At 41.6% G+C, this 26,078-nt stretch overlaps 2 protein-coding genes across 2 annotated transcripts in view; one reads left to right on the top strand and one right to left on the bottom strand.

Moving 5' to 3' along the window:
* Window positions 1-2,569: 2,569 nt before the first annotated feature.
* On the top strand, window positions 2,570-12,059 carry LOC145349503 (putative defense protein 3). Its single transcript, XM_080198043.1, has 5 exons — window positions 2,570-2,785; window positions 4,126-4,238; window positions 7,137-7,258; window positions 8,764-8,822; window positions 10,958-12,059. The coding sequence occupies exons 1-5, from the start codon at window positions 2,596-2,598 to the stop codon at window positions 11,041-11,043; spliced, it is 570 nt and encodes a 189-aa protein (XP_080054169.1). The 5' UTR covers window positions 2,570-2,595; the 3' UTR covers window positions 11,044-12,059.
* Window positions 12,060-12,952: 893 nt separating this feature from the next.
* gramd1c (GRAM domain containing 1c) overlaps window positions 12,953-26,078 on the bottom strand; it is a 50,252-nt gene continuing 37,126 nt past the window's right edge. The window contains exons 10-14 of the mRNA XM_080198042.1: window positions 24,696-24,771; window positions 23,335-23,454; window positions 20,454-20,559; window positions 14,339-14,427; window positions 12,953-13,522 (exon numbers count right to left, since the gene is read on the bottom strand). Of these exons, the coding sequence (XP_080054168.1) occupies window positions 14,353-14,427; window positions 20,454-20,559; window positions 23,335-23,454; window positions 24,696-24,771 (377 nt within the window). The 3' untranslated portion in view covers window positions 12,953-13,522; window positions 14,339-14,352. The remainder of the gene's footprint in view (window positions 13,523-14,338; window positions 14,428-20,453; window positions 20,560-23,334; window positions 23,455-24,695; window positions 24,772-26,078) is intronic.

Genomic DNA, 26,078 nt, shown 5'->3' on the forward strand with positions numbered 1-26,078 from the left:
CAGCGACCTGAACACTCCCAGTGCAGTACCGAGGGAATGCTGCACCATTGGAGGTGCCACCTTTCAGATATGATGTTAAACTGAGGCCCCATCTACTTTCTCAAGTAGACGTAAAGGCCTCCATGGCACCAATGCTCCAAGGAGTAGGAGAGCTCTCCTCGGCACACCAGCCAATATTCATTCTTTAAAATCACAGAAAATGTGATTGTTAGCACAGTGCTGTTTGTGGGATCTTCCTGTGCACAAATTTGATGTCTCGCACCCTGCTTTACAACAGTTATAAAAGTATTCCTTTGGCAGGTGGACATCAGGAGCTGGGAAGGTGCTATAGAAGTGCAATACCTTCCTTCTGTTTTGATGTTGAACGCCTGGTTACGGGAGCTCGGGTTAGGAAGTGGCACTGTCTGATTATCCAATCACTGAATCCAATGGGGGCAAAAATAGGAGACAGTAATCAAACGGATTAAATTATTTTCCACAAATCGCTGATTAAGATTTCCTGCTGCACAAATCTCAGGTACGTCCAATATAGTATGTGGCCATTCAGCCCATTGTGTCAGTGCTTTGAGAGAGATCCAATCAGCCCCACCTTTAATTGATTTGCGGGTTCAATGGGTAAAAGCCCCATTCGTAGACCCCTCTTCCTCGCTCGTTCTCAGTCTCTGAGTGTCAGCTGCCCTCCTTCTATCAGTCCCTCTCTTTTTATCACCTAGCTCCCCTCACTCAGATCTCTTAGCCTCAGACCACCCTCACTCTGTTCCCCCCTTTCATCCCTCCCTCTCCCTCTTGCCCTCACCATTCCCCCTCCTTCTCTGTGCCCCCTTCTTCCCTTTTGACCATTCCCTCCTCTCTCTCAGCCTCTTTTTCTCTCTCTCCCTGTCTCTCATTTGGCTGAAGTTAAAGGGGTGTGTAGTGGATCGAACCATTTGCCAGTTTAATGCCCCTTGAGTTAAACTGGAGCTCCTGTAGCACCTTGATGGACATTGTGTGGACATTCTATGATTGTGTGAACATTGGTTGTCACTGCGGGAGAGACAGGCTGTAAACAGATTGCTAGCCCGTTGTAAAGCAGAGGAGAATTGTGTGTGGTGCAGGACAGTTGGGAAAAGGCAAGAATTCCCTTTCCCATTCCAAGTTAAGGCCAATTTCAGCTGCTTCTCATCTTTAGGGGCAGTGCTCCTAAAGCTCCTGATTCCAAATAAACCGGTTGGACTTTAACCTGATGTTGTGAGACTTCTTACTGTACCCACCCCAGTTTAAAGCTGGCATCTCCACACAGCCTGTCTCTCCCACAGTGACAGCCGATGTTCCCACAATCACAGAACGTTCCCACAATGTCCATCAAGGCGCTACAGGAGCTTCAGTTTAACCCGAGGGGCATTAAACTGGCAAATGGTTCAATCCACTACACACCCCTTTACCTCAGCCAAATGAGAGACAGAGAGAGAGAGAAAAAGAGGCTGAGAGAACCAAGGATCACAGATTGGAGATAGTTTGCAAAATAACCATTGGGCCAGATGAGGTTCTGGGAATGTTTTCTGAAAACTCTTTGGGACATCATTAGCTGGTGGACGATCGAACCATTATTGCTGAGTTCAGATCCCACTGACTGGACTCCAGTGTGGAAGTGTAGGCTGATGCTCCCAGGGGAACACTGACAGCTCTGTTGGATGAGATATTCTGCAGTGTTAATGTGGAAGATCGCACGGCACAGTTTTGGAGAAGAGAAAGATGGAATATTGATTACACACCTAACACATTGCAAACCTGTAGCTTTCTGATGTTAACAGAGTTGCCACAGCATCCACAATCTGAAAGATGTGATAGTTAGGGTGCATTGACCCAAACAAGCAGTGGAGTGTGGCGACTAGGGGAATTTCACAGTAACTTCATTGCAGTGTTAATGTAAGCCTTACTTATGACTAATAAATACGTTATAGAGGGTTAACTCCTATACAAATTATTAGTTTATTTATTAATAGTCACAAGTAAGGATTACATTAACATTGCAATGAAGTTACAGCAAAATTGCCCTAGTCACCACAATCCAGTGCCTGTTCTGGTCAATGCATCTAACCAGCACGGCTTTCGGACTGAGGGAGGAAACCGGAGCACCTGGGAGAAACCCACGCAGACATGGGGAGAACGTGCAGATTCCACACTGACAGTGTTCCAAGGCCAAAATTGAACCCAAGTCCCTGGCGCTGTGAGGCAGCAGTGCTGACCACTGTGCCACAGTGCTGATGAATTCTTGCTGAGTGTGTAGATAGTTTATAAAGATGGGGGTGTATGGGAGAGGGTGGTGAACTGACAGGACAGGGTAAGCAGAGTTTGCAGTGACTACATTATAACAGCGGACACATTTCTAAAAGCGCTTCTATTGCCTCTGAAACGTTTAAGACGCCTGGTGCCGACAGCAGGCGCTATTCCAAAGCAAGTCTGAAAAGGAGTGTAGCTGAAGATGTGTTAAGGAGGGAGAGTGAAGGGTTAAAGTCTGGGTGGAGCTGGAAGAGGTGTCTGGGCAGAGGCAGGCTCTGGGTGGGGTTCTGTATAAGAGGCAGCGGGACTGGCAGCGCAGCACCCAGCGCTGTGGGGATGGAGATGCTGCCGATTGTGCTCGGGCTGTGTGCCCTCTGCTGCCCGCCAGCCTCCACCTTCCCGAACGGGGCTCCGCTGGGTGCCTGCGGGCCGATGGCTCCCCGGCATGTGGGCATTAGCCCCCAGACCACAGCATCCCCCCACTCCATCCTGCTACAGACCATCGAGAACAGCTCCAATGTGCAAGGTAGGAGCGGGACAGCTAGTTACTGACTGGTTAATGGGGGGGACAGCTAGTTACTGACTGGTTAATGGGGGGGACAGCTAGTTACTGACTGGTTAATGGACTGATGGCCAGTTTGTTACTATCTGGTTAATGTGTTGGGGCCAGTTAGTTACTGTTTAATTAGTGAGCTTGGAATCAGTTAGTTACTGTCTGGTTAATGGGCTAGGAGTCAGTTAGTTACTATATAGTTTGATTAGTGGGCTGTGGAACAGTTACATGCTGGGGTTTGGGAACCTGTTAGTTACTGACTGACTCCCAACCCATTAACCAGTCAGTAACTAACAGGTTCCCAAACCCTAGGCTGTAAATAATTGACTCCCAACCCATTAACCAATTATTTACAGCCTAGGGTTTGGGAACCTGTTAGTTACTGACTGGTTAATGGGTTGGAAATCAGTTATAGTTACTGGCTGGTTACTTATTAGGTGCCTTGCTGGTCTAGTGCTGTAAACCTGTTGGTTTGTGATGTTAGCAGAGTTGCCACTCACATTATGGAGGGTTAATCCCAATACAAATTATTGATGGATATGTCAACAGTTTATAAAGTGTATAAAGATGGGGGTGTGGGAAAGGGAGAGGGGGTGAATTACAGGACAGTGTATGTGGGAGCCTCCGTTCAGTATGGAACTATTGTGTGCATCTTGTGTCATTTGGAAGTTGTAGTTGAGTGTTGATGATAAAGGACCAGTCTCACTGATAGCAGCTGAAACCAAGGATCACAGGCTGAAGATAGTTTGCAAAATAACCATTGGCCGAGATGAGGTTCTGGGAATGTGCTGCCTGAAAGGATGGTGGAAACAAAACGTAATTAATAAATAATTGCAGACCAAGGGGGGTAAGAACAGGGCAATGAATTAGACAAATCTTTGCAGAGTCAGCACTGTGCTGGATTCAGTGACCCTGATGAATTTTTGAAACAAGATTTTCAAATGCAGGAAATTGGTGTTGAAAAGTTTGATCTCTTTAATCACAAAGTCATTGAAAAGTACAGCACAGAAATGTACCCCTCGACCCATTGTGAATGTGCCAGTCATCATACATCTGCAACCGAGAGGCCAAATTCCCGTCCAAATTGATTTTCAACTTTGCCAATGACACAATCAGTTCTCAAACAATGACGGGACAGAGTACAGGAATGAGATCGAGAGTCTGGTGAACTGGTGCAGCAACAATAATCTTTTCCTCAATGTCAACAAAACAAAGGAGCTTATACACTTTCCAGCAAATTCTGTATAAATCTGATGGGCTGCCAGAGTGAAATATAAAATACAAATACTCTAAAAATCTGCTTTTCTTTTCAGTCTACATACAGGGTCCAACCTACAAAGGCATCCTACTGGAAGCACGATTCTCAAATGGTACAACTGCAATTGGTACTTGGGCAACCCCACCAGCCAATACCAAAACAATAATGGTACAAGCAATTTGTTTTTACGTCGATACTGCATTTATAAGTCATTTTAAAATTCAGTCATAACGAAATTTCTGCTCTAGGTTTTGTCATGTTGGTGTTTTTATATCAGACCTCCGAGAATAAGCAGTGGAAGGATTCATAGGCTAATTAATAATCTGCTGGTGTGGCATAAATGCTCCATCTATGGTGTAACAATCATTACAGTGGCCAAGTTTGAATCAATCATAGAATCTTACAGTACAGAAAGAGGCCCTTCGGCCCATCAAGTCTGCACTGACCACAATCCCACCCAGGCCCTACCCCCATATCCCTTCATATTTTACCCACTAATCCCTCTAATCTAAGCATCCTAGTACACTAAGGGGCAATTTTAACATGCCCAATCAACCTAACCCTCACATCTTTGGACTGTGGGAGGAAACCAGAGCACCCGGAGGAAACCCACACAGACACAAGGAGAATGTGCAAACTCCACCAAGACAGTGGCCAGAGCCGGGAATTGAACCCAGGTCCCTGGAGCTGTGAAGCAACAGTGCTAACCACTGTGCTGTCGTGCCGCCAAAGTTTGGGGGCGGGGGGGTGGTGTTTCAGTTCTATGCTATACAGCAGGAGGGTTCTTGTAATCTACATGACGAATAGCGTGTGAGTGTGTGTGCATGGGTGGTGGGGTGGGTTGGAGAGGATTGTGATGTACCAGGACACACATCCTCCATGGACACCCTAACCAGATGTAAACCCAGAGTTCAGATCTGGACCTCCAGACTGAGGTTCCGACTTGTTCTAAAATCTCTTATCAATTTTGTGAAATTGTTGAATTTTCCCCACAGCAGAAAGTGAAGTCTGGTGGTTAATGACAGAAGCATCCTTTTAACGATGCAATATTTATTAATATTGTCAGTCACCCAGTCTGACCCAGAAAGGGTACAATTAAACTTTTTGGAGTTCAAGTTGTCAATTGCTTTAAAGTTTTCAAAAAGATTTTAAGAAGTTATTTTACATTTTTCTTACTTCCCCATTCAGCTCTTTTTTTCTCTCAATTCATTCGTTCCTTTCCTCTCCTTCTGCACCAAGTTTAATTTGGTTTATTATTGTCATGTGTATTAACATACAGTGAAAAGCATTGTTTCTTGCATGCTATACAAAGCATACCGTTCATAGAGAAGGAAATGAGAGTGTGCAGAATGTAGTGTTACAGTCATAGCTAGGGTGTAGAGAAAGATCAACTTAATGTGAGGTAGGTCCATTCAAAAGTCTGACAGCAGCAGGGAAGAAGCTTTTCTTGAGTTAGTGGTACATGACCACAGATTTTTGTATCTTTTTCCTGATAGAAAAAGGTGGAAGAGAGAATATCCAGGACGCATGGAGTCCTTAATTACACTGGCTACTTTGCCAAGGCAGTGAGAAGGGTAGACAGAGTCAATGGATGGGAGGCTGGTTTGCATGATGTATTGGGCTACATTCACGACCTTTTGTAGTTTCTTGTGGTCTTGAGCAGAGCAGGAGCCCATACAAAGCTGTAATACAACCAGAAAGAATGCTTTCTATGTTGCATCTGTAAAAGTTGGTGAAAGTTGTAGCTGACATGCCAAATTTCCTTAGTCTTCTGAGAAAATTGATTCTAATTTGATTCTATTTCTTCCTATTTCCTTCTTTCTGGTTCCTTTACATCCTTCTTTAATCTCTTTTTCTCCATCCACCCTCCCTCACCTCTCCCCCCCCACCCCCAAAATCTCACTGGGTGAAGAGAGCTATGTCTCTTCAGAAAGAGATTGGGTGTTGTTTTATTCATTCATTCATTTATTCATTCTAGGGATGCGGTGTTGCTGACCAGGCCAGCATTTATTGCCCATCCCTAATCCCTTTGGGAAGGTGGTGGTGAGCTGCCTCCTTGAGTCGCTGCAGTCCAAATGGTGTAGGTACACCCACAGTGCTGTTAGGGAGGGAGGTTCAGGATTTTGATCCAGTGACTGTCAAGGAATGGCGATATATTTCCAAGTCAAGGTGGCTTGGAATGGAACATCCACGAGGTGGTGTCCTTGTACATGAATCACAGAAGGTTCACATCTGGGTTCAGCAAACAATTAGGAAGGCAAGTGGAACGCAAGCTTACTTTAAGTGGGTGGAGTATTAGAATAAGGAAATCTTTTTGCAACTGTACAGCACTGAGAAAACCATGCCTGGAGTATTATTTTTATTATAGTTTGTGTTCTCACTAAAAGCCATGTAACGCAGGTTTGCTAGATTGGTTTCTGGGGTGGAAGGGCTTTCTTGTGAGAGATTAAATAAAATGGGGATGAAACATTTTGACAGGATCAATGTTGAGGCTGTTTTCCCTGATAGGAGTCTGGAATTTGGGATGGGGTTAGCGGAATGGTGGGGGGTGGGGGGAGAGGCGGTGGCTGGGGGGGGCTGGGGTGGAGGGGAGTGGGGGATGGTGCTTAGTTTCAGGATAATAGATTGACCATTTAGAACTAAAATAAGAAAAAAATTCTTCATTCACTGGCTTGTGAAAGTTTGGAATTCTCCAGTGTGGGGAGGTATGGATGTTCAATCAATGAGTATATTCCAAACTGAGATTGATTTTTGATCAGAGGGAATGTGGGAAAAGGACTGAAAAATGGAGTTAGTCTAAAAGTTCAGCCATGACTTTATCCAATGATGGAGCAGGCTTGAAGGGTGGGATAGCCTCCTGTTCCTATTATTGATCGAGCACCCCTCTCGTTTACTAAGATCCCAATACCCTGTTGCAGTTTACACTTGCAGCAACTTACAGGACAATAATATTCCCAAATTGAAAGTAGGAGGAAAAGTCGTCTAGTCGGGCTGAATGCGAGAAGCTACATCTCAATAAATTCTGGATATCCTGTGTGCTAACCTCTTGTGTTACATTGGTTACAGTGCTCCAGCAAAACTGATAGTGCGATCACTCACTCAAACACAAATGATAAAAGCAACAAAACTGTTTACACCTGGATTCCTCCATCTTTTGAGAATTGTGATAACAAAGCTGTTGTCTTTCGGTAAGTATTGTGTTACTGGCTGAACCTAAAATTATCCACCCAGAAATGATCTGAGATGGTCAAACAACCTCGGGAAACAGAATCTCACAGTGCAGAAGAGGCCCTTTGGCCCATCAAGTCTATACTGACTTGTAAGAAACACCTAGTTTACCTACCTAGTCCCATTTGCCAGCACTCGGCCCATAGCTTGAATTTTATGATGTGCCAAGTGCTCATCCAGATACTTTTTATCCACCACCGTCCCAGACAGTGCAGTCCAGACCATCACCACCCTCTGGGTAAAAGGTTTTTCTTCACATTCCAACCCCCAAATCTCCTGTCCCTCATCTTGAACCTATGTCCCCTCTTGACTGATCCTTCAACTAAGGAGAACAGCTGCTCCTTATCCACGTCCCTCATAATTTTGGACACCTCGATCAGGTCACCCCTCAATCTTCTCTGCTCCAACAAAACAACCCAAGCCTACCCAACCTTTCTTCATAACTTAAATGTTCCATCCCAGGCAGCATCCTGAGTACCAATCAGCTCCATCCAAGAAATGTCACAAAAATCTGTTTTCACACCTACTCATGGCCATCCAATTGTGGGAATGTGAGTGTCCCAGAACTTGCTTCAGATGAACAGATTCCAGCATCCACTCAAACTCGATGCTACCCAATGAGAGCAAATACACTTTTGGTTAAAGTGAACCTGAGACAGTGTGGGAAGAATCACTTAGACAAGATTCTGCCTGTGGAATGGCACCTAGCCAGAGTTAACCGGCCTGGGTAATAGACAAAACACTGGCAAAGTGTCTTGCGTAGACCAGACGGAGTTTATTTCCAGGAGTACTGAGCCTCTGGAATTCTGTGCAAGCTGGCAGAGTGGGCAATGCCTCTCTATTGCCCTAAGCAGGAGCTTGACTGCCTCCTGATTTGGGCAGAGATTGCATAGAATCCTACAGTGCAGAAGGAGGTCATTCAGCCCATTGAGTCTGCACCGACCACAATCGGTGCAGGCCCTATCTCCATAAACCCGTGATTTTACCCTAGTGAGCCCCCTTGATACCAAGGGGCAATTTAGCATGGTCAATCCACCTAATCCACACATCTTTGGACTGTGAGAGGAAACTGGAGCACCTGGAGGAAACCCACACAGACATGTGCAAACTCCGCACAGACAATCACCCAAGCTGGGAATCGAACCTCAGTCTGTGGTATTGTGAGGCAGCAGTGCCAACCACTGCTATTGTGTCAACCCAACACATCATGTTGAAAGTAATTGGATTAACAGATTACACTGGAGCCTTGTGATCCCCTGCTGGTTTCAGCTCCCTGAGGGACTAGGGTGGGTAGGGACAGTCAGGAATTCTTTCCCCTATTTGCCCTGGGGTTTCTCTCTCAGAACATTGCATGGCTGCAGAGAGCATGTGTCTGGCCACGATCCTGTGGCTGTGATGAGGAGCAGGGCAGTTTTGATGTTCAGTTTTGTCTGTTTGATATTGAAGCCAATATCCTCTGTTGCAGAGCGACTGTTGCTCAGAGCAAAGCAATTTACTGGCTCAATTTGAACTCTGAAGAAATCTGTGAGTATTCCTTACCAATTTATCTCCTTTAGCACAAATGAGCAAAATGAATTCTTAAAGTTTATTTATTAGTGCCACAAGTAAGGCTTACATTAATACTGCAATGAAGTTACTGTGAAAATCCCCTGGTGGCCACACTACACCTGTTTGGGCACACTGAGAGAATTTAGCACAGCAAACGCACCTAACCAGCACATCTTTTGTACTGTGAGAGGAAACCAGAGCACCTGGAGGAAACCCATGTGGACATGGGGAGAATGTGCAAACTCCACACAGTCAGTGAACCAAGCAGGGAATTGAAACCAAGTCCCTGGCGCTGTGAGGCAGCAGTGCTAACCAATTCTGTTTTTGATGAGTTGAGAAGCTCTATATTGGAGCACTTAAATAATCTTGTCTAAAATGCAATACCTACTGTGAGGAGGAGTTGAAGAAAAGATAAACGAAATGAGGTGACTGTCCAAGAAGTCTTTGACCAACTAAACTGGATCATCAATTTTCCAGTTAAGAGGTGATTTAAGAGAACTACCTCCAGATTTAAGATGCCGGCGTCTGGTCCAGTAACACCCAAATCCTTTTTTGTGACCTCAAGTTTACCCCCAGTCCCAGCCCCAGTCTGACTACATCAGATTGCCCACGCTTCCACTTTACAAACTGCACTTTGTTTGGAGGTCCCATGGTGGGGGGTAAAACTGGGCAATATGCAAAATGAAGGGAGATAATCTGAACTCCTCAGATTCCTTAGGTTATAATTATCAAAAATCCTGGAAACCCTCAGCAGTCTTTTTTGTTTGTTTGTTTCTATTCCAGTTCAATCCAATCAAGTCCAATTCAGTCTCAACAAGTTGATTTATTTTTCTTTTAAAAGTAAAATGGCCAGGTTTCATAAATTTCTCTTCCCACTTAGATAGACTGGATCTTTTTTCACTGGAGTGCAGGAAGCTGAGGGGTGATCTTACAGAGTTCCATAAAATCATGAGGGGCACAGATCAGCTAGATAGTCACTATCTTTTCCCAAAGGTAGGAGAGTCTAAAGCTAGAGGGCATAGGTTTAAGGTGAGAGGGGAGAAATATAAAAGGGTCCAGAGAGGCAATTTTTTCAGAGGGTGGTGAGTGTCTGGAATGAGCTGCCAGAGGTAGCAGTATAGGCGGGTACAATTTCGTCTTTTAAGAAGCATTTAAATGGGTATAGAGGGATATGGCCAAGTGTGGGCAACTGGGACTACCTTCAGGATTTAAAACAAAAGGGCAGCATGGACAAGTTGTACTGAAGAGCCTATTTCCATGCTGTAAACCTCTATGATTCTAATTGTATTTTTACAGTAGTGGGGGAATACTCTCAAGAGGGTTATGATTCAAGTTGCACATCAGAGACTTGAGCACAGTTTCCAACTTAGCTTCCAGTGCTGAATTTGGGAGCACTGCACAACTGCTGCTGCTGTCTTTGGATGAGATGTTGAACCAAAGTCTCAACTGCCCTCTAAAGCAGATATAAAATATCCCATGATCACTATTTTGACACAGTAAGAAGTTTCACAACACCAGATCTCCATACCATGGCTACCATCAACACTGCAAACCGCCGGCTGAGAGTGGAGAGGATCTCCAAGAAGATTGCTCGTATTGACACAGTCATCAAGTTTTTACAAAGATGCAAGAAAGCAGACTAACCTAGTATTATGAAACTCCTTACTGTGCCCACCCCAGTCCAATGCCAGCATCTCCACATCATTATTTTGACAAAATGACGTTTCCATTGCCCTGGCAACCTTTATCCAATCAACATCACAGAAATTTCCTGATCATTGGCCGGGATTCTCCAGTCCCACTGCAGTGAATGGAGAGTTGACTGTATGCCAAATTCACCTGTCCTCGCTTGCAGGCACAATGGTGAGTGAACACTGGAGAATTTCAGCCATTATATCACTGCTGTTTGTGGCAGCTACCACCTTCCTCACATTGCAACAGTATAGTTCAAAAAGACACCATTGACTGTGACGTACTTTGGGACATCCTGATGTCAGGAAAGATGTTATAAATTCAAACTTATTCTTTATAATATTTGGTTAGGCCTCATTCATGGGGGAATAATGGCTGATTTCAATTTTTAAACAAATGTTTTTGTTTCTATTTTATAGATGTTGCTTGTTCCGGATCTTTGTTAAGCCTGTCTGGATTTGCAGTTCTTACCACATTCATGGTCGCAGGGTTAGCTGCATTCTGAGTACCAACACAATCGTTCTGTAAATTTCATTTGTGTTTTTGAGGCAGTTAGAATTGGTTTCCATTCTGCAAACTATTACATAATTTAAGGCCAAATTATCAAACCAGTTCTAAGGCATCATCTTCTTAGCCCATTTCCATTGAGAGTTGATGATGCACAAACTATCAGTTCAGCAACTGAGTTACGGTTATTCTGGATGAGGTGCAGAATTTGATGATGCCTCAGTAATTTGCAAACACGTGGCCTCACCTGCTTATTAACATACCAAAGTTACTCTGGCAAACTTTCACTCAATTGTCAGTGGAATATTCGAGGGAATCTTGCATCATAAGAATTTAGCAAACAATATTTAACTCAGGTTTCAACGAAATGAAGATTGTTAATTTCTTATAAATCCTAATTGTTAATTGTACTTAGATAATCTTGGAGACCTTTATTGAATATGACTGCTTTTATGGCAGGAGGAAGAAAATGTATTCTAGTGTCAGTTAAGAAATATACTTGCTTAAATCTTTTTTAAAATCTTCAATTAAAGAATCTCCAGTGACTGTCTGAATCAGCTAAGGCAGGCAGCTGTTAAGTATCAGTAGTCACGTAATCCCATGAATCCCTCTATGGTTGATGTCTAATATTGGCCAATCTGTGATTGGGATCACTGACAGTGATCAGAGGGATTCTATTCCAAGACTAGGACTTATTGAAGTATTTTAAATGAAATTGATTTAATCTGTTCACTGGGAGCTGAAAACCTGGTTAGAATATACATGAGCAACACTGAGCTTTCATGAGGATGAAATCAGAGTTACTGGGAAGAGGGGGAAAAAAAGACTGAACAACTCAGTGAACAGACCAGTAACAAGAAAACAATTAATGAATAGAAACATGTAAATATTAGCGAGGGATACTGGATTCTTTTACAGTTAGTTCTTGGACTGAATATATTCAAACTTATTGTAAAACACATCCCAATTTTAAATATCATTGTCAGTACTTTGGAATAAAAATGAAAAAAAGTACTTGCTGTCTTTTTTTAATAAGAGCATTCAGAAATCATCCAATGACTGTATTGATAAATCCATTTTTAAATGGGTAAAGAGCAATCATTTATCCTTTTGGTGTTTACTTCAAGGTTTAAGAGGTTGTTTTGATGTGAAGTAACAAATAGGCCCACTTTCTATAAAAACCTGTGGACAGAATTTGATGCTGGTGGGATTTTACAGTCCCACAAAAATCAATGGACTTTTGAGTGGCCCAACTCCACCGCGACAGGGACCGTAATATTCCGTTCCGTTATCTAACGTAGAAACTCACTCAATGTTGACATACCTATCCATGAAAACTGATGGGCTCTCCATCTCCATGGCTGATTAATGCTGGACTGGAAAACCAAATCCTAGAGACATGATCAACTTGAGCTTTTGTCATTAACACAATATATTGTTTGACATTACCATATCAAATTAAGGGTTTATTAGGCCAGATTTTGAGAGCTGGAGTGTTCCCTCAGGCTGTACGACACAGTAGAATCCAATTGGAATGATCCTATAGGATGTCTTAATTTATAAATACATGGAATGTTGCATTTTCTCAATCTTATGATTAGACCAAGTGATCAGTTGTGCTCCAAACTCTGTTCGATGGGCCTTGCTCAGAGTTCACTGGACTTCCACTGCAATTGTTAGATGGGCCTTACGACATGGTAACAGTTAAACCTGGGAGAAGACAGAAACTGAGGAAGGGAATGACAAACCATTCCAGCTACACTGCTCCAGTAGGTGGCTGAAGAATCTCATATACAAGATTTGAGTTAAACCTAGAACAAATGGATTACTCTTACTCTTATTTCAACCTCTCAGCTTTGTTGTTCAGTAATATTTCTACTGAAGTCACAGTAACGCAGAAGACAAGCTGTAAACAATAGTTTATTTCAAAAACATGTTCTACAGATTTTGTACAATAGAAGTCTTTAAAAAAATTAAAAAACTAAGTATTTCCATAAATTCGTTTCTAGTTTGCCAATTGCCATACATTTTCTCACAATCCTTTTCCAGGACATCATGCATATTAAATCAGTAATGATAACTCAAAATCCTTTTCTTCAATTAGACTCTTCAAGTGGTTATTCATTTTGTGCAAGAATTACAAACATACTCAGCTAAAACAGACCCAAACAGCAGGTCAGACTGTGGACCTCAAGTCACTCAATGAAACGCTTGAGTTAATTCTAAATCCTCAAGCTATCTTTTACTTCCACTACAGTTAGCCTCAGTATCAAAAGACTTTGTTGTCCCAAAAAATAAAGAGGATTGAAAAAGCTGTTCATAATAACAGCAGAGAACCACAATGGTTGTGTGTGACATCCCTCTGGCCATTGCCTTAAGAAGTCTTGATTCACCAAATGCCTCCATGGTAAACACAGTACAGATGCATACACGGAACATTGTTATTTTTTGCAAGAGTAATTTCTGCCTTCAAGATGCTATTAGGAATCCAAAGTCAATTAAAAACAGAAGTGGAATAACTTTACTTTGCAAAATAAAGGAAAGAAATGCACGTTTGTCACAAAATAAAATGTAAACAAAAATGACCCTGAGTGACACTGCAGTTCATGACCAAGACTTATTTTTCTTTAAAATCAAGTTTTAGGCAGGTACCTTTAAAACAAAACTTGGAATTAGACACTATGCATTAAAAATCTGTTCATGAAACATTTTAAAAATCTCAGTTGCTTCTGTAAATTGAAGTGCACTTTAATCCAAATTAACATAAATTTCTAAAAACAAATCCCAGCTGTCATTTGGGTGCAGCAATTGGATAACCCCCATTTTCTACATCAAATGTAATGCCATTAAGTAAACAGTACAGCAAAGTCTAGGAAGAACTACAGCCAAAATTAATTGTGTAATTCTTAACTGGTAAAAAATCACAGTGGTTATAAAAAGATGTGGTTAAATGATTAGTTACATACAGTGGAGTAATCATCAGTGTTTCGATATTTAATTAGGTTCCAAGTTCACATAACATCTGCCATAGTCAGAATTTAATCGGTTGAATTTATCTGTAATACAATATGGCCAAGGGTTGAAATCTGCTATAATCATGATTTGTCATTTGTGTGTCAAATGTTTGGTAGGTCAGTAGTCTGACTCAGACTCAGGTTTGATTTTCACACTGGGGCATGAGGACATTTATCTATGTTGGCTGTTCTCAATGTTAAATACACAATATATACACAAAATAATTATTTTTATTGTTTTCTATCTTCATGTTTCCACCATGCTCGGATTTCACTTACACTCTTCAGAGCTCCTATCTGCTAGAGATCTTCACAGTCTGGTTTTGTAATTCAAAGCTCTTCTGAATCGCTGCAAGTGAACTTTTCAGCTGTAAGTGAAAAAAGAAAATCAGACTTGAATGGAAGAACGAGTTTTCTCCACAAGAGCAGCCACAGCTGATTTCAGACATTTTCACGTGGCTGTCAAGTATCTGATGACCAATCACATCACGCTAGTATAGTTTCTGTTGTGCCTTATTTTCACTGCAGTGCCAAACAGAAACAAATTCCTTTCACCATTTTGCTATTTAGTTAAATAGTGTTCACCTGAAGGAGGTTAACTATTGTGTTATAGAGGAAATGAATCCTATTAGAGTCAGTCAAGGATCCTTCTTTCAAAACAAATACACTCACTGCTAGATTACACATTAACGCTTATAAAATCCGTGGCCTAGGAAGTGCAGGAATTGATATAAAAGAAATAAGGTCGGGATCTTCCCATCCTGATCAAGTTACAACAACAGGAGCGCAAAGAAAACTTTATAGTTATGGAACTGGAGAGGAATTCCAGGTTGTTCTCACTGAAAGCATTAAACATAAAACACAAGAAACTTACTTACCTTTTGAATGCAGAAATATGAAATTAGAAATTTTAACTAAACTGAAGAGTTTTTAAAAGCAGAATACTTCACTGAGCTTCAAACTACTGGCTTGCTTTACATATTTTACTCTCTGTAAACATGAAGGCCATTCAAAATTCTGTTGCCAATCTCCTTAACTGCGCCAAGTCCTGACAGCCCAAATTCTGCGCTCGCTGACCTACACTGATTTCCGGTCAAACAAAACCTTGATAGTAAAATTCTTGCCTTCATTTTCAAAGTCCTCCATGGCCTTACCCTTTCTCTATAATCACTTGCAGCTACACAACCCTCAGAGATATCTGTGTTCCTCCAATTCTTGTCAATTTCCAATTTGAACTGCTTCACCATACGTAGCTGTGTCTTTAGGCCCCAAGTTCTGGAATTTTCTCCTAAACCTCTCTCTCCAGCTCTCTCTCTTTTTTTAATACCTATCTCTGACCAAGTTTTTTGCCTTAGAATCATCTTAGGAAGCATCAAAAATAAAACACGAGAAATGTACTTTATTTTTGAATGCAGAAATGTGAAATTCAAAATTTTAACTGAACGGAAGAGTTCTTAAAAGCAGAATACTTCACTGAGCTTCAAACTGCTCTAACATCACTTTAGGTGGCTTAATGTCAAATTTTGCTTTATAAAGTTCATGTGCTGGGCATGTAACATTCAAGATGCTATGCAAATGTACATTGTTGTCATAATCATTTTTATTTTTCATTTGAGGTGGTTTGCATTTTATTCCCAACTCTGATCACTCACTTGACATTTAACTTGAGATGAAAAATCTGTGGTAATATAAATCAAATTGCATTTACGTTGTTTCTAATATTAAAACACAAATCAGGAGTGAGAAAGGTAACGAAGATAACTTCAAAACAAAATAAAAAAAAGCGTTCCACTGGGAAACATACTAAATAGTAGCAGACAAGACAGGAGCTGTGACATTAATGTAGCCTGCTGTGACCAGTGTTCTTGGTAAGAAGTCTGACAATACCAGGTTTAAGTCCAACTGATTTATTTGATAGCAATATGGACTTATAACATGGACTTAAACCTGGTGTTGTCAGACTTCTTACAGTGCTTACCCCAGTCTAACGCCAGCATCTCCACATCATGACTAGTGTCCTTCTGCAGGATTGCTGAATTTATCATGTGGAGCAATGGGAATCAGGGCTGCACAAGAAGCTGGGAGTGGGGGAATACAGGGATTATGCAAAGTTGGAGTGTCAGAGCAACTGACATATTCAGAAGGACAGACAGGAAGGTCAAGGAGGTGGCACAGCTCTGATATTTAGGGATGGCATCAGGGTGGTAATGAGAGATGGTATAGGTTCTATGGACTAAAAAGGTTGAATCTATTTGGGTGGAAATCATAAATAGCGAAGAGAAAAAGTAACTGATAGGCATAGTCTACAGGCTGCCAAATAATAATATCACAGTGGGATGGACAATAAACAAAGAAATAACTGATGTATGTAAAAATGGTATGGCAATTATCATGGGGATTTTAATCTACATGTCGATTGGTCAAACCAGGGTCGGTCAAGGCAGCCTCGAGGAGGGTTCATAGAATGTATCCGTGATAGTTTCCTTGAACAGTATGTAATGGAACCTGTGAGAAAGAGCGAGCTTTCCTAGATTTGATCCTGTGTAATGAAACAGGAATAATTAATGATCTCACAGTTAGGGATCGTCCCAGAAGAAGCAATCACAGCATGGTTGAATTTAAAATACAGATTGAGTGTGAGGAAATTTTACTAGCGTCTTGTGCTTAAACAAAGGAGACTACAATGGAATGAGGAAGGAGTTGGATAAGGTAGACTGGGAGTAAAGACTTTATGGTGGGACAATTGAGGAACAGTGGAGTTTCAAAGTGATTTTTCACAGTGCCCAGAAAAAGTATGTACCAGTGATAAGAAAGGACTGTAGAAAAAGCAATAATCAGCCATGGACATCTAAGGAAATAAAGAAGGGTATCAAATTGAAAGAAAATGCAAAGTGGCAAAGATTAGTGGAAAACTACAGGGAAATCTTAAAAGGTCAACAGAAAGCCATGAAAAAAGCTATAAACAAAAGTAAGATGGCAAAATTTTCCATAAATATAAAACAAAAAAAAAAGTGACCAAAGTGAACTTGGTCCTTCAGAGGATGAGAAAGGGGATTTAATAATGGGAAATGAGGAAATGGCTCAGGCATTGAACAGGTATTTTGTGTCGGTCTTCAGTGGAAGACACATTACGTGCCAAGGCTATGGCAGGCGAGGACCTAGAAACGATCTTTATCATTAAAAAGTAGTAGTGTTGGGCAAGCTAAGGTAGACAAGTCTCCTGGCCCTGATGGAATGCATCCCAGGGTACTAAAAGAGATGGTGGGAGAAGTAGCAAATGGGCCTGAGGTAATTTACCAAAATTTGCTAGACTCTGGGATAGTTCTGGCAGATTGGAAAACAGCAAATGTGATGCCACTATTTAAAAAGGAGGTAGACAAAAGGCGGATAACTATAGGCTGGTTAGCTTAACTTCTGTAGTGAAGAAAATGCTTGAATCTATCAAGGAAGAAATAGTAAGACATCGGGATATAAATTATCCCATGGGAAGACACAGCATGAGTTCATGAAAGACAGGTCATGTTTAACTAATTTACTGGACTCTTTTGAGGACATTACATGTGCAATGGACAACGGAGAACCAGGGGACGTGGTGTATCAGGGTTTCCGATAGACATTTGATAAGGTGCCACACAAAAGGCTACTGCATAACATAAAGGTGCAAGGCATTACAGGCAACATATTAGCATGGACAGAGGATTAGTTAACTAACAGGAAGTAAAGACGGGGATAAATAGGTGTTTTTCTGGTTGGTGATTAGTGACTAGTGCCTCAGGGATCAGTCTTAGGACCGCAGTTGTTCATGATTTACAAAGATGATTTGGAGTTGGGGACTAAGTGTGGTATGTCAACGTTCACAGATGACCCTAAGATGAGTGGCACAGCAAACTGCACAAAGGACTCAAAGTCTTCAGAGGGATATAGATAGTTTGCATGAGCGAGGGTCTGACAGATGGAGTACAATGTTGGTAAATGTGAGGTCATTCATTTTAGCAGGAACAGCAGCAAAATGGATTATTATTTAAATGGTAAAAAAAATTGCAGCATGCTGCTGTGTAGAGGGACCTGGGTGGCTCTGTACATGAATCAAAAAGAATTGGTTTGCAGGTGCAGCAGGTAATTATGAAGGCAAATAGAATTTTGTCCTTCATTGCTAGATGGTGGAGTTTGAAAATAGGGAGGTTATGTTGCAGCTGTATAAGGAGCTGGTGAGGCCTCACCCGGAGTACTGTGTACAGTTTTGGTCTCCTTACGAGAGAAAGGATATACTGGCACTGGAGGAAAGATGTAGAGGAGATTCACTAGGTTGATCCCAGAGCTGAGGGGGCTGGCTTAGGAGGAGAGACAATGTTCATTGGAATTCAGAAGTAGGGGACAATCTTATAGAAACATATAAAATTATGAAGGGAATAAGTAAGACAGAAGCAGGGAGGTGGTTTCCACTGGCAGGTGGTTTCCACTGGCAGGTGTGTATATGGAATGGGCTGCCAAAGGAGGTGGTAGAGGCAAGTACAATCACAACATTTGGACAGATACATGAATGGGAAAGATTTAGAGGGATATGGGCCAAATGCAGGCAAGTGGGACTAATTCAATTTAGGAAACCTGGTCTGCGTGGAATAGTTGCGTTGAAGGGCCTATTTCTGCGCTGTATATCTCTATGACTGACTGATTTTACAATGTCAATGATGTGAGAGGATATAGGGACAGGTTGGCAGGGGGAGGCACTGAAGTGCATGATCAGCCATGATCATACTGAATGGCCTACTCCTATTCCTATGTTTTGACAGCATAAGAATTAGGAGCAGGAGTAGGCCATCTGGTCCCTTGTGTATGCTCCGCCATTCAATATTTACAACTTTAAATGCATTTCTGCTTTAAGACTAAAATATATTTTCTACACAGGCTGTTGTTCAGATACAGAGGGTTTCCTTTTACTGGTATGTTTTCGAAAAATACATCAATGCAGTACAATGTGTTTCTGGCTGCAGTTTTTTTTTCCAAAGTTAAACATCACTTTTGAGTGCCAGTCATTTTGTTCTAAACTTTTTCGGTTATTTTCTGTTTAAAGTAGGTCGCAGCTTTCTTCTTTTTTGCTCTTTTGGGGCAGGCCCTGCAGTTGTTTGAGACTTTTTCTCTTTTACTTCTGAACTTGGTTAACTGAAGCCACTCTATATTCCCTTTTCTGGATTTCTCCTTTTAATTCTGAAACACAGCTTTCTTCTGGTTGGGATTATCACACTGTTCTTTATACTCCCACTTCTCTTCGGGATCTTACCATTTCTCTCGCTGTTTTCATAGCCTCTCTCTGAGCTCTGAAATCTCACCACTTCTCTCCAAAATGCGTTGAAGCAGTCCTGGAGAAGTTGGTGAGCCGTGTCGTTTCCACACAAAGAAGTGATTTGAAAATTAACTGGAGAAAGCCAAGCACTAAGGCAGCTAACCATCTTAGTTTGCTTACAAGCCTGCCGAAATCTCTCTTTTAAACAGACTCAGTAACTGAGTTTCCACAGCCTGCTCAGGTAGGAAATGCCAAACATGCACCATCCTTTTCAGTAAAAAGAGAAATCCTCTCATCTCTACTCAAGTGACATTCCCCTCATTTTGAAATTGTGCCCTCGATTCTAGACCCCCCCAACCAGGGGAAACATTTATTCTTTCTATTTTGTGGGTTTCAATGTGATCACTTCTCATTCTTCATAACTCTAGGACAATACGGGTCCAGATTGCCCAATCTTTCTTCACGGGGCAGTCCCACCATCCTGGAACAAGTCTGGTGAATCTGTTATGGGGGACAGGCAGGAAAGTGGAGTTAAGACCATAATCAGACCAGTCATGATCTTATCAAATGCTAGATTATGTTTGGTGGGCTGAATGGCCTACTCCTGTTCCTAATTCTTATGATCATACAACTGTTGTAGCTTGTGAATTGTGTTCATAAAGCAGACAAGGGGCGAGGGGGCGGTGGTTTAGATTAGTCTGAAGGCTCACCATACCCACTATCTCTTTGTTTTTTTAATTAATTTATTGCACATCCCTAGTTGCCCTTGAGAAGTGGTGGTGAGCTGCCTACTTGAACCAGTGCAGTCCATGAGGTTTAGGTACAGCCACAGCGCTGTTAGGGAAGGAATTTCAGAATTTTGGCTCTGATGCACTAGAGAGAGCAAGGGTACTTTTGGGGAATAGTGTCTTTAATAGCCTTTAAACCTTGCTGCTCCACACTTGGCCCACCAGGTCACTTAGGATTGGACTCTGGAAGATCCTGGCTGCTGGCATGGTCAAGACAGACACGAAGGTGGTATTGTGACAGCGGGATTAGTTGCGCCTCCCGATTTGCACCTCTGCCATGGAAATTCAGCCCCAGATCTACAGGAATGTTCCCCACTTGTCATACCTGTTCCAGAAGTGAGATGGAATCATTGATCACTGTCCTCAGGTATTGCAATTCAGCATTATTCTTGTGTTTGGTTTCCTGCTTTATTATTGTCTCTTGATCCAAACTATAGAAAAAAGGAAAATAATACAGACTGAGGAAAACATTAAGAACCTCTTACCACATGGTTTAAACTAGATACAAAAATTTGCAGAAAGGCACAAGTAAAATTACAGTAGTTAATATGAACATTCTTCCTCAATGCCTGGACTCCTTCCATCAAGGAGACGTGTCACTGTCAGCTATTGTTTGTATTTAGGGGCAAATCTGACCAAGTGAACATACTAGTTAAGCAATATAAATATTTCCTGCCTCTATATAGTTTCTTGCCTAGATACCTTTCCTAGAAGAATTTACCAATCCTAATCTGCATGAGAAAATTCACCAGGGCACTAAATTAGATAAAAGCAAACTACCGTGGATGTTGGAAATCTGAAGAAATAAAAAGAAAGCACTGACAAGACTCAGTGGCAAGTGTGGAGAGAGATATATGGGTATTGACCATAGTTTTCCAGCTGTATAATGCCTGGCATGGATTGCATTAGAATGGAGTAGGGTCAGAGAATCCCAGGTCAGGATCTAGTGCATTCAGTGCTGGCACGAAACCCTATTGCGATCCTCCTGGCCACTGCACCAGATGTAAATATCTTAAGTCCGTTTGAGGCTGGATTCTCCAACCCTCAAACACAGCAAGAACCCACGAGAATCACTACTGGTCTCCACAAATGGATGGCCTTCTGGAAGGATGTCTGATGTACATTCAAGTGAGATGAGGTGAACTATATATTAGGAAGCTGATTTATTTTAGAATTGTCAGCTCAGGCTGACTGATAGCACTCCAGCCTGCGTCAGAAGGTTCTGTGTTCGCCCTCATTCCAGAAACCTGAGCCCATAAGATAATCTGGCTTTTCCAGAGCAGTATTGAGGGAGCACTGCGTTGCCTGCCTTTCAGGTGAGACATTAAATGAAGGTCGTGCTTATCTTCTCAAAGGGATGCAAAATATTCCATGGAACTATTTGCAGAAGTTCTCATTTTCATCTGCTCATTACTTTTTGCATAAGCTTTCTGGGTGTATAGGGCATTGGTGAGGCCGCAGCTAGAGTACTGTGTGCAGTTTTGGGCGCCGTACTTACGCAAGGATATTTTGGCCTTGGAGGGAGTGCAGAGGAGGTTTACTAGGCTGATGCCAGAGTTGAGGGGGTTGAGCTATGAGGAGAGGCTGAATAAACTAGGCTTGTACTCGTTAGAGTTTAGAAAAATGAGGGGAGATCTCATTGAGACGTATAAGATGATGAATGGGATGGATAGGATAGAGGTGGAGAGACTCTTCCCGCTCAGAAAGGACAGTAGGACTAGGGGGCACAGCCTCAAGATAAAGGGGGGGCGGTTTAGAACGGAGTTGAGGAAGAACTTCTTCACTCAAAGGGTGGTGAATCTCTGGAATTCTCTGCCCGTTGAAGTGGTGGAGGCTACCTCGCTAAATATTTTTAAGACGTGGGTTGATGGGTTTTTGATAAGAGAGGGGATTAAGGGTTATGGGGAGAGGGCGGGAATGTGAAACTGAGCCACGACAGATCAGCCATGATCTTATTGAATGGCGGGGCAGGCTTGAAGGGCCAGATGGCCTACTCCTGCTCCTATTTCTTATGTTCTTATGTGTGTAAAGTGGCTGCCGTATTTCAGCAATGATTACATTGAAGGTGTGTCTTAGTCTACAGGGAGACTTGGTCAAGTTGCAGAGCTGGGCCGAGAGGTGGAGGATGGAGTTTAATGCGGAAAAGTGTGAGGTAATTCACTTTGGCAGGAATAATGGATGTGTAGAGTATAGGGCTAACGGTAGGACTCTGAATAGTGTGGATGAACAAAGGGATCTAGGTGTATGTGTACATAGATCCCTGAAAGTTGGGAATCAAGTAGATAAGGTTGTTAGGAAGGCATACGGTGTCTTGGCGTTTATTGGTAGGGGGATTGAATTTAAGAGCCGCAGCGTCATGTTGCAACTGTACAAAACTCTGGTGCGTCCGCACTTGGAGTATTGTGTGCAGTTCTGGTCCCCACATTATAGGAAGGATGTGGAGGCTTTGGAGAGGGTGCAGAGGAGGTTTACCAGGATGTTGCCTGGTATGGAGGGGAGATCCTATGAGGAGAGACTGAGGGATTTGAGGTTGTTTTCATTAGAAAGAAGGCGGCTGCGAGGGGACCTTATTGAAACATATAAGATGATCAGAGGTTTGGATAGGGTGGACAGTGATAGCCTTTTTCCTTGGATGGAGAAAGCTAGCACGAGGGGGCATAGCTTTAAATTAAGGGGTGGTAGTTATAGGACGGATGTCAGGGGTAGGTTCTTTACCCAGAGGGTGGTGAGGGATTGGAATGCCCTGCCTGCTGCAGTTGTGGATGCGCCTAGTTTGGGGGCGTTTAAGAGATCCATGGATAGGTTTATGGATGGAAAGGGTTTGGTTTAGGTTAGAGGGTCATTGTTTTTTAACTGGTCGGCGCAACATCGTGGGCTGAAGGGCCTGTTCTGCGCTGTAATGTTCTATGTTCTACTTCAAAAGATGCTTCACTAGTTGTGAAAACAGTTTGGGATATCCTGAGGGTTGTGATAACTGCTATATCAATTCAAGTTTTTTTTAAAAAGTTGTGAATGGAAAAACATATACGGTTTACATAATCTATTTGATAATGCTTCCCACAAGATAGAAAAGACTTGACACATGCCATGCCATACTATTGTCACTAACAGGTTAAATAGACTTTTCAGACAAACAACAGATATTGGGAGTATAACACCTTCAATTTTTTCTTTTTAATATTGCTTCTGACCTGACCACCACTTACCCAATGTTCAGCTTTTCCGATGTTCTTATCTTGTTCGATAAATGGATCTTTTGAGCCACAGTTTCTATGTTCAAAAGTTTTAAAAACAGGCCCAAGTTTAACAAGGCTAGGATACAGAGTCTGAAAAAATAAAACAAATTGGATTAGAGTGGGTTCCAGGACACAAGCTGTTCCCACAAGAAATGTACTATTTGGTAAAACAACAATTACAAAAATACTTAATATTTTTATAGATAATTATCTCAAAACATAATGAGTGTAGCCTTTCCATTTATACATATGAGGCTTCATCATTTTTGAATGGAACGAATATTTATGATACACTGCACATGATCTTCAGGATGGCAACCGGAGAAGCAGCATGGACATAATCCTTTAAATTGTTTGGCTCACTGATGCCAGGTTGACAGAGACAGGTTTCTACGACCTCTTCATGGATGCCGACATAGAATTTACAGCAAACAAACTAGCTACTCAGCTCAACTGCTCTAGAACTCACAAAGGCATTCTCTCTCCTTTCATCGGTGTATCCTCCCAGCTCTCTTTCTCCTGTGATTATCTGACTTCCCCCGAGATACATCTATGCTACTCGCCTCAACCACTCCCTGTAGCAATGAGTTTCACATTCCCTTTGGGTAAGGAAATTTCACCTGATTGCCCTTGTGGATTTAATACTGATGATTATTATACATTTAAGTGGTTGCATGATTGCCAGTCACATGATTTGAAGATGATGGCATTAGAATGTTTCAAGGCTCCTGTTTAGTTTCATTTTATACTCTGTACAGGCAACAGCTCCCATACTAAATCTGTTATTATTATTTGAATCTATGTATGCAAATCACATCTTTTTCTTTTTGTTTAAAACCCATCACCCCTAACATAGGACATTTCAGTGATGATCTTACATTTAACTTTTCTAGTACTATTTATCTTCTTTATGTTTACCCCTTCATACTCAAAAAGTCTTCCTGATTGGTATAACCTCTTATTTCTGATATCACATTTGCAAAGCGTTTCTGCACTTTCTCCAGTGCCTCTATCCTTTTTATAAGATGGAGCCCAGAATTGTGAGCATTACCTCAAAAGTGACTAACCAAGTTGAACCTAAACTTTAGATTCAGATTAAAATGGGGAGAATGCACCCAAACTTCTGATACAAGCTTCCTTCACTAAGGGCAATGCACCTCATTGGCAGTATCATTCTATAAAATTCATCCTAATGTGTTTAAATACTGGCTATTTTAATTCTTTGGAGCAGTTTTATTGATAATAATTCACACTAGATCTAGAATCTTTGTATCTGCTGTTATGATTGTCTTTCAAAAATGTTTTTGAAAAGCCTTTCAAAACATACTCACATTGCACTCATGGTCAACACGAGTTTTGTAAGGTTCCAATTTTGAATTGGTTTACTTTCCAAATTATTTCCTCGGTCTGCAATAAAGATATACAAGTATTAAATTACAGCTTAAATTCACCTAGAAGGTACCACATATTCGCAACGAATAACTGATCTCACGTAAAAGTTAAATCCCAACTTTTAAGTGAAGAATCCTTAATTGTTCATAAAATGACCCTAGTTTCTGAGGGATGGTAGAAGTATTTTCTCTGATGTTAGTCATACTACCAATATTATCAGATCACCTGCACTTTAAACATAATGTCCTCTTGTACCACACTCAATATTACATTTTATAAAAAACGTATTTGAGATGAGAAATACTGCCAGTTATGAATTCATTCAGAGGTGGGTCACCAGCAAAACAATGACTGGCATTAGCAGCAATATTGCCAGGTAGCAAGACAATGGGAGAGGTTGGCACTACAATAATGTTAACAGAAGTGAGAAATAAATCTTTATGTATTTAAAGTGGAATGTAGTAATTGAGTATGGGTTTGCCCTCATCATAATCGAAGAAGAAATCTAGGTTACCGCTGCTTAGCTTAAATGAAGGCAATTTGTGAATATTTTTCATGTTTTAAGTTAATGGTCATCACCCCAAAATGCATGGGTTTCAACTCCTCAAAAATACTACTCATATATCAGTTGACCCTCAACGCAGTGTAAAAATTTTTCTAAAAATCTCAAGTATCTGCAATAATAAGGACATAAGAAATAGGAGCAGTAGGCAGCCATTTAACCCTTTGAGCCTGCTCCATCATTCAGTAGGATTATGGCCTCAGTTCCAATTCTCTGCCTGCCCATCCAATAATCCTGCATTCCCTGGAAATTTCAGCAGGAATTGCAAAACAGCAAAATCTTCCCCATGGACCTCAACATGATTCCGTCCCAAATCCAGAGTTGAAGTAATTGAAGCATTAGTGTTGGGTGCTCACAGTAATGCCAGGTTTATCAGAGCTTGCAGCCTGCTGATTTAGCAAGATTTCAGACAGCACCTTTCTGGTACACTGCGAATTTATTCCTTCTGGGGTTGATTCCTATTTGAGTATGGAATTGCAGGCACAGATAGAAGTGCAGCGCACATTTAATTGCAGCTTGATACCCGAGTTGAGAAAGGTGTCAGAGCGCAGTCTTCATTTTCTCTCTACATATTTGAGCAGGTAGTTTGAGGCACTCATAATTATGGATAAATCTATCGCTCTCTTATTTTCCAGTCAGAGATGGAGATGAAGAAACTCCACGTTCGGCCTGTTACAGACAAAGTTTCAAAATGATGTTTTGCATGTTGCAAATTTAGCCTATAGACCTCCACACTACCTTCAGCTAATGGTTTTGCCCA

Source organism: Carcharhinus amblyrhynchos, chromosome 10, assembly GCF_965287045.1.
Source record: "Carcharhinus amblyrhynchos chromosome 10, sCarAmb.v2.hapA, whole genome shotgun sequence".
Lineage (NCBI taxonomy): Eukaryota > Metazoa > Chordata > Chondrichthyes > Carcharhiniformes > Carcharhinidae > Carcharhinus > Carcharhinus amblyrhynchos.

Coding starts and splice junctions, on each gene's coding strand:
- LOC145349503 (XM_080198043.1), top strand. CDS start 2,596: ATGGAGATGCTGCCGATTGTGCTCGGGCTGTGTGCCCTCTGCTGCCCG. Junction 4,239..7,136: donor CCAATACCAAAACAATAATG/GTACAAGCAATT, acceptor CATTGGTTACAG/TGCTCCAGCAAAACTGATAG. Junction 7,259..8,763: donor AACAAAGCTGTTGTCTTTCG/GTAAGTATTGTG, acceptor CCTCTGTTGCAG/AGCGACTGTTGCTCAGAGCA.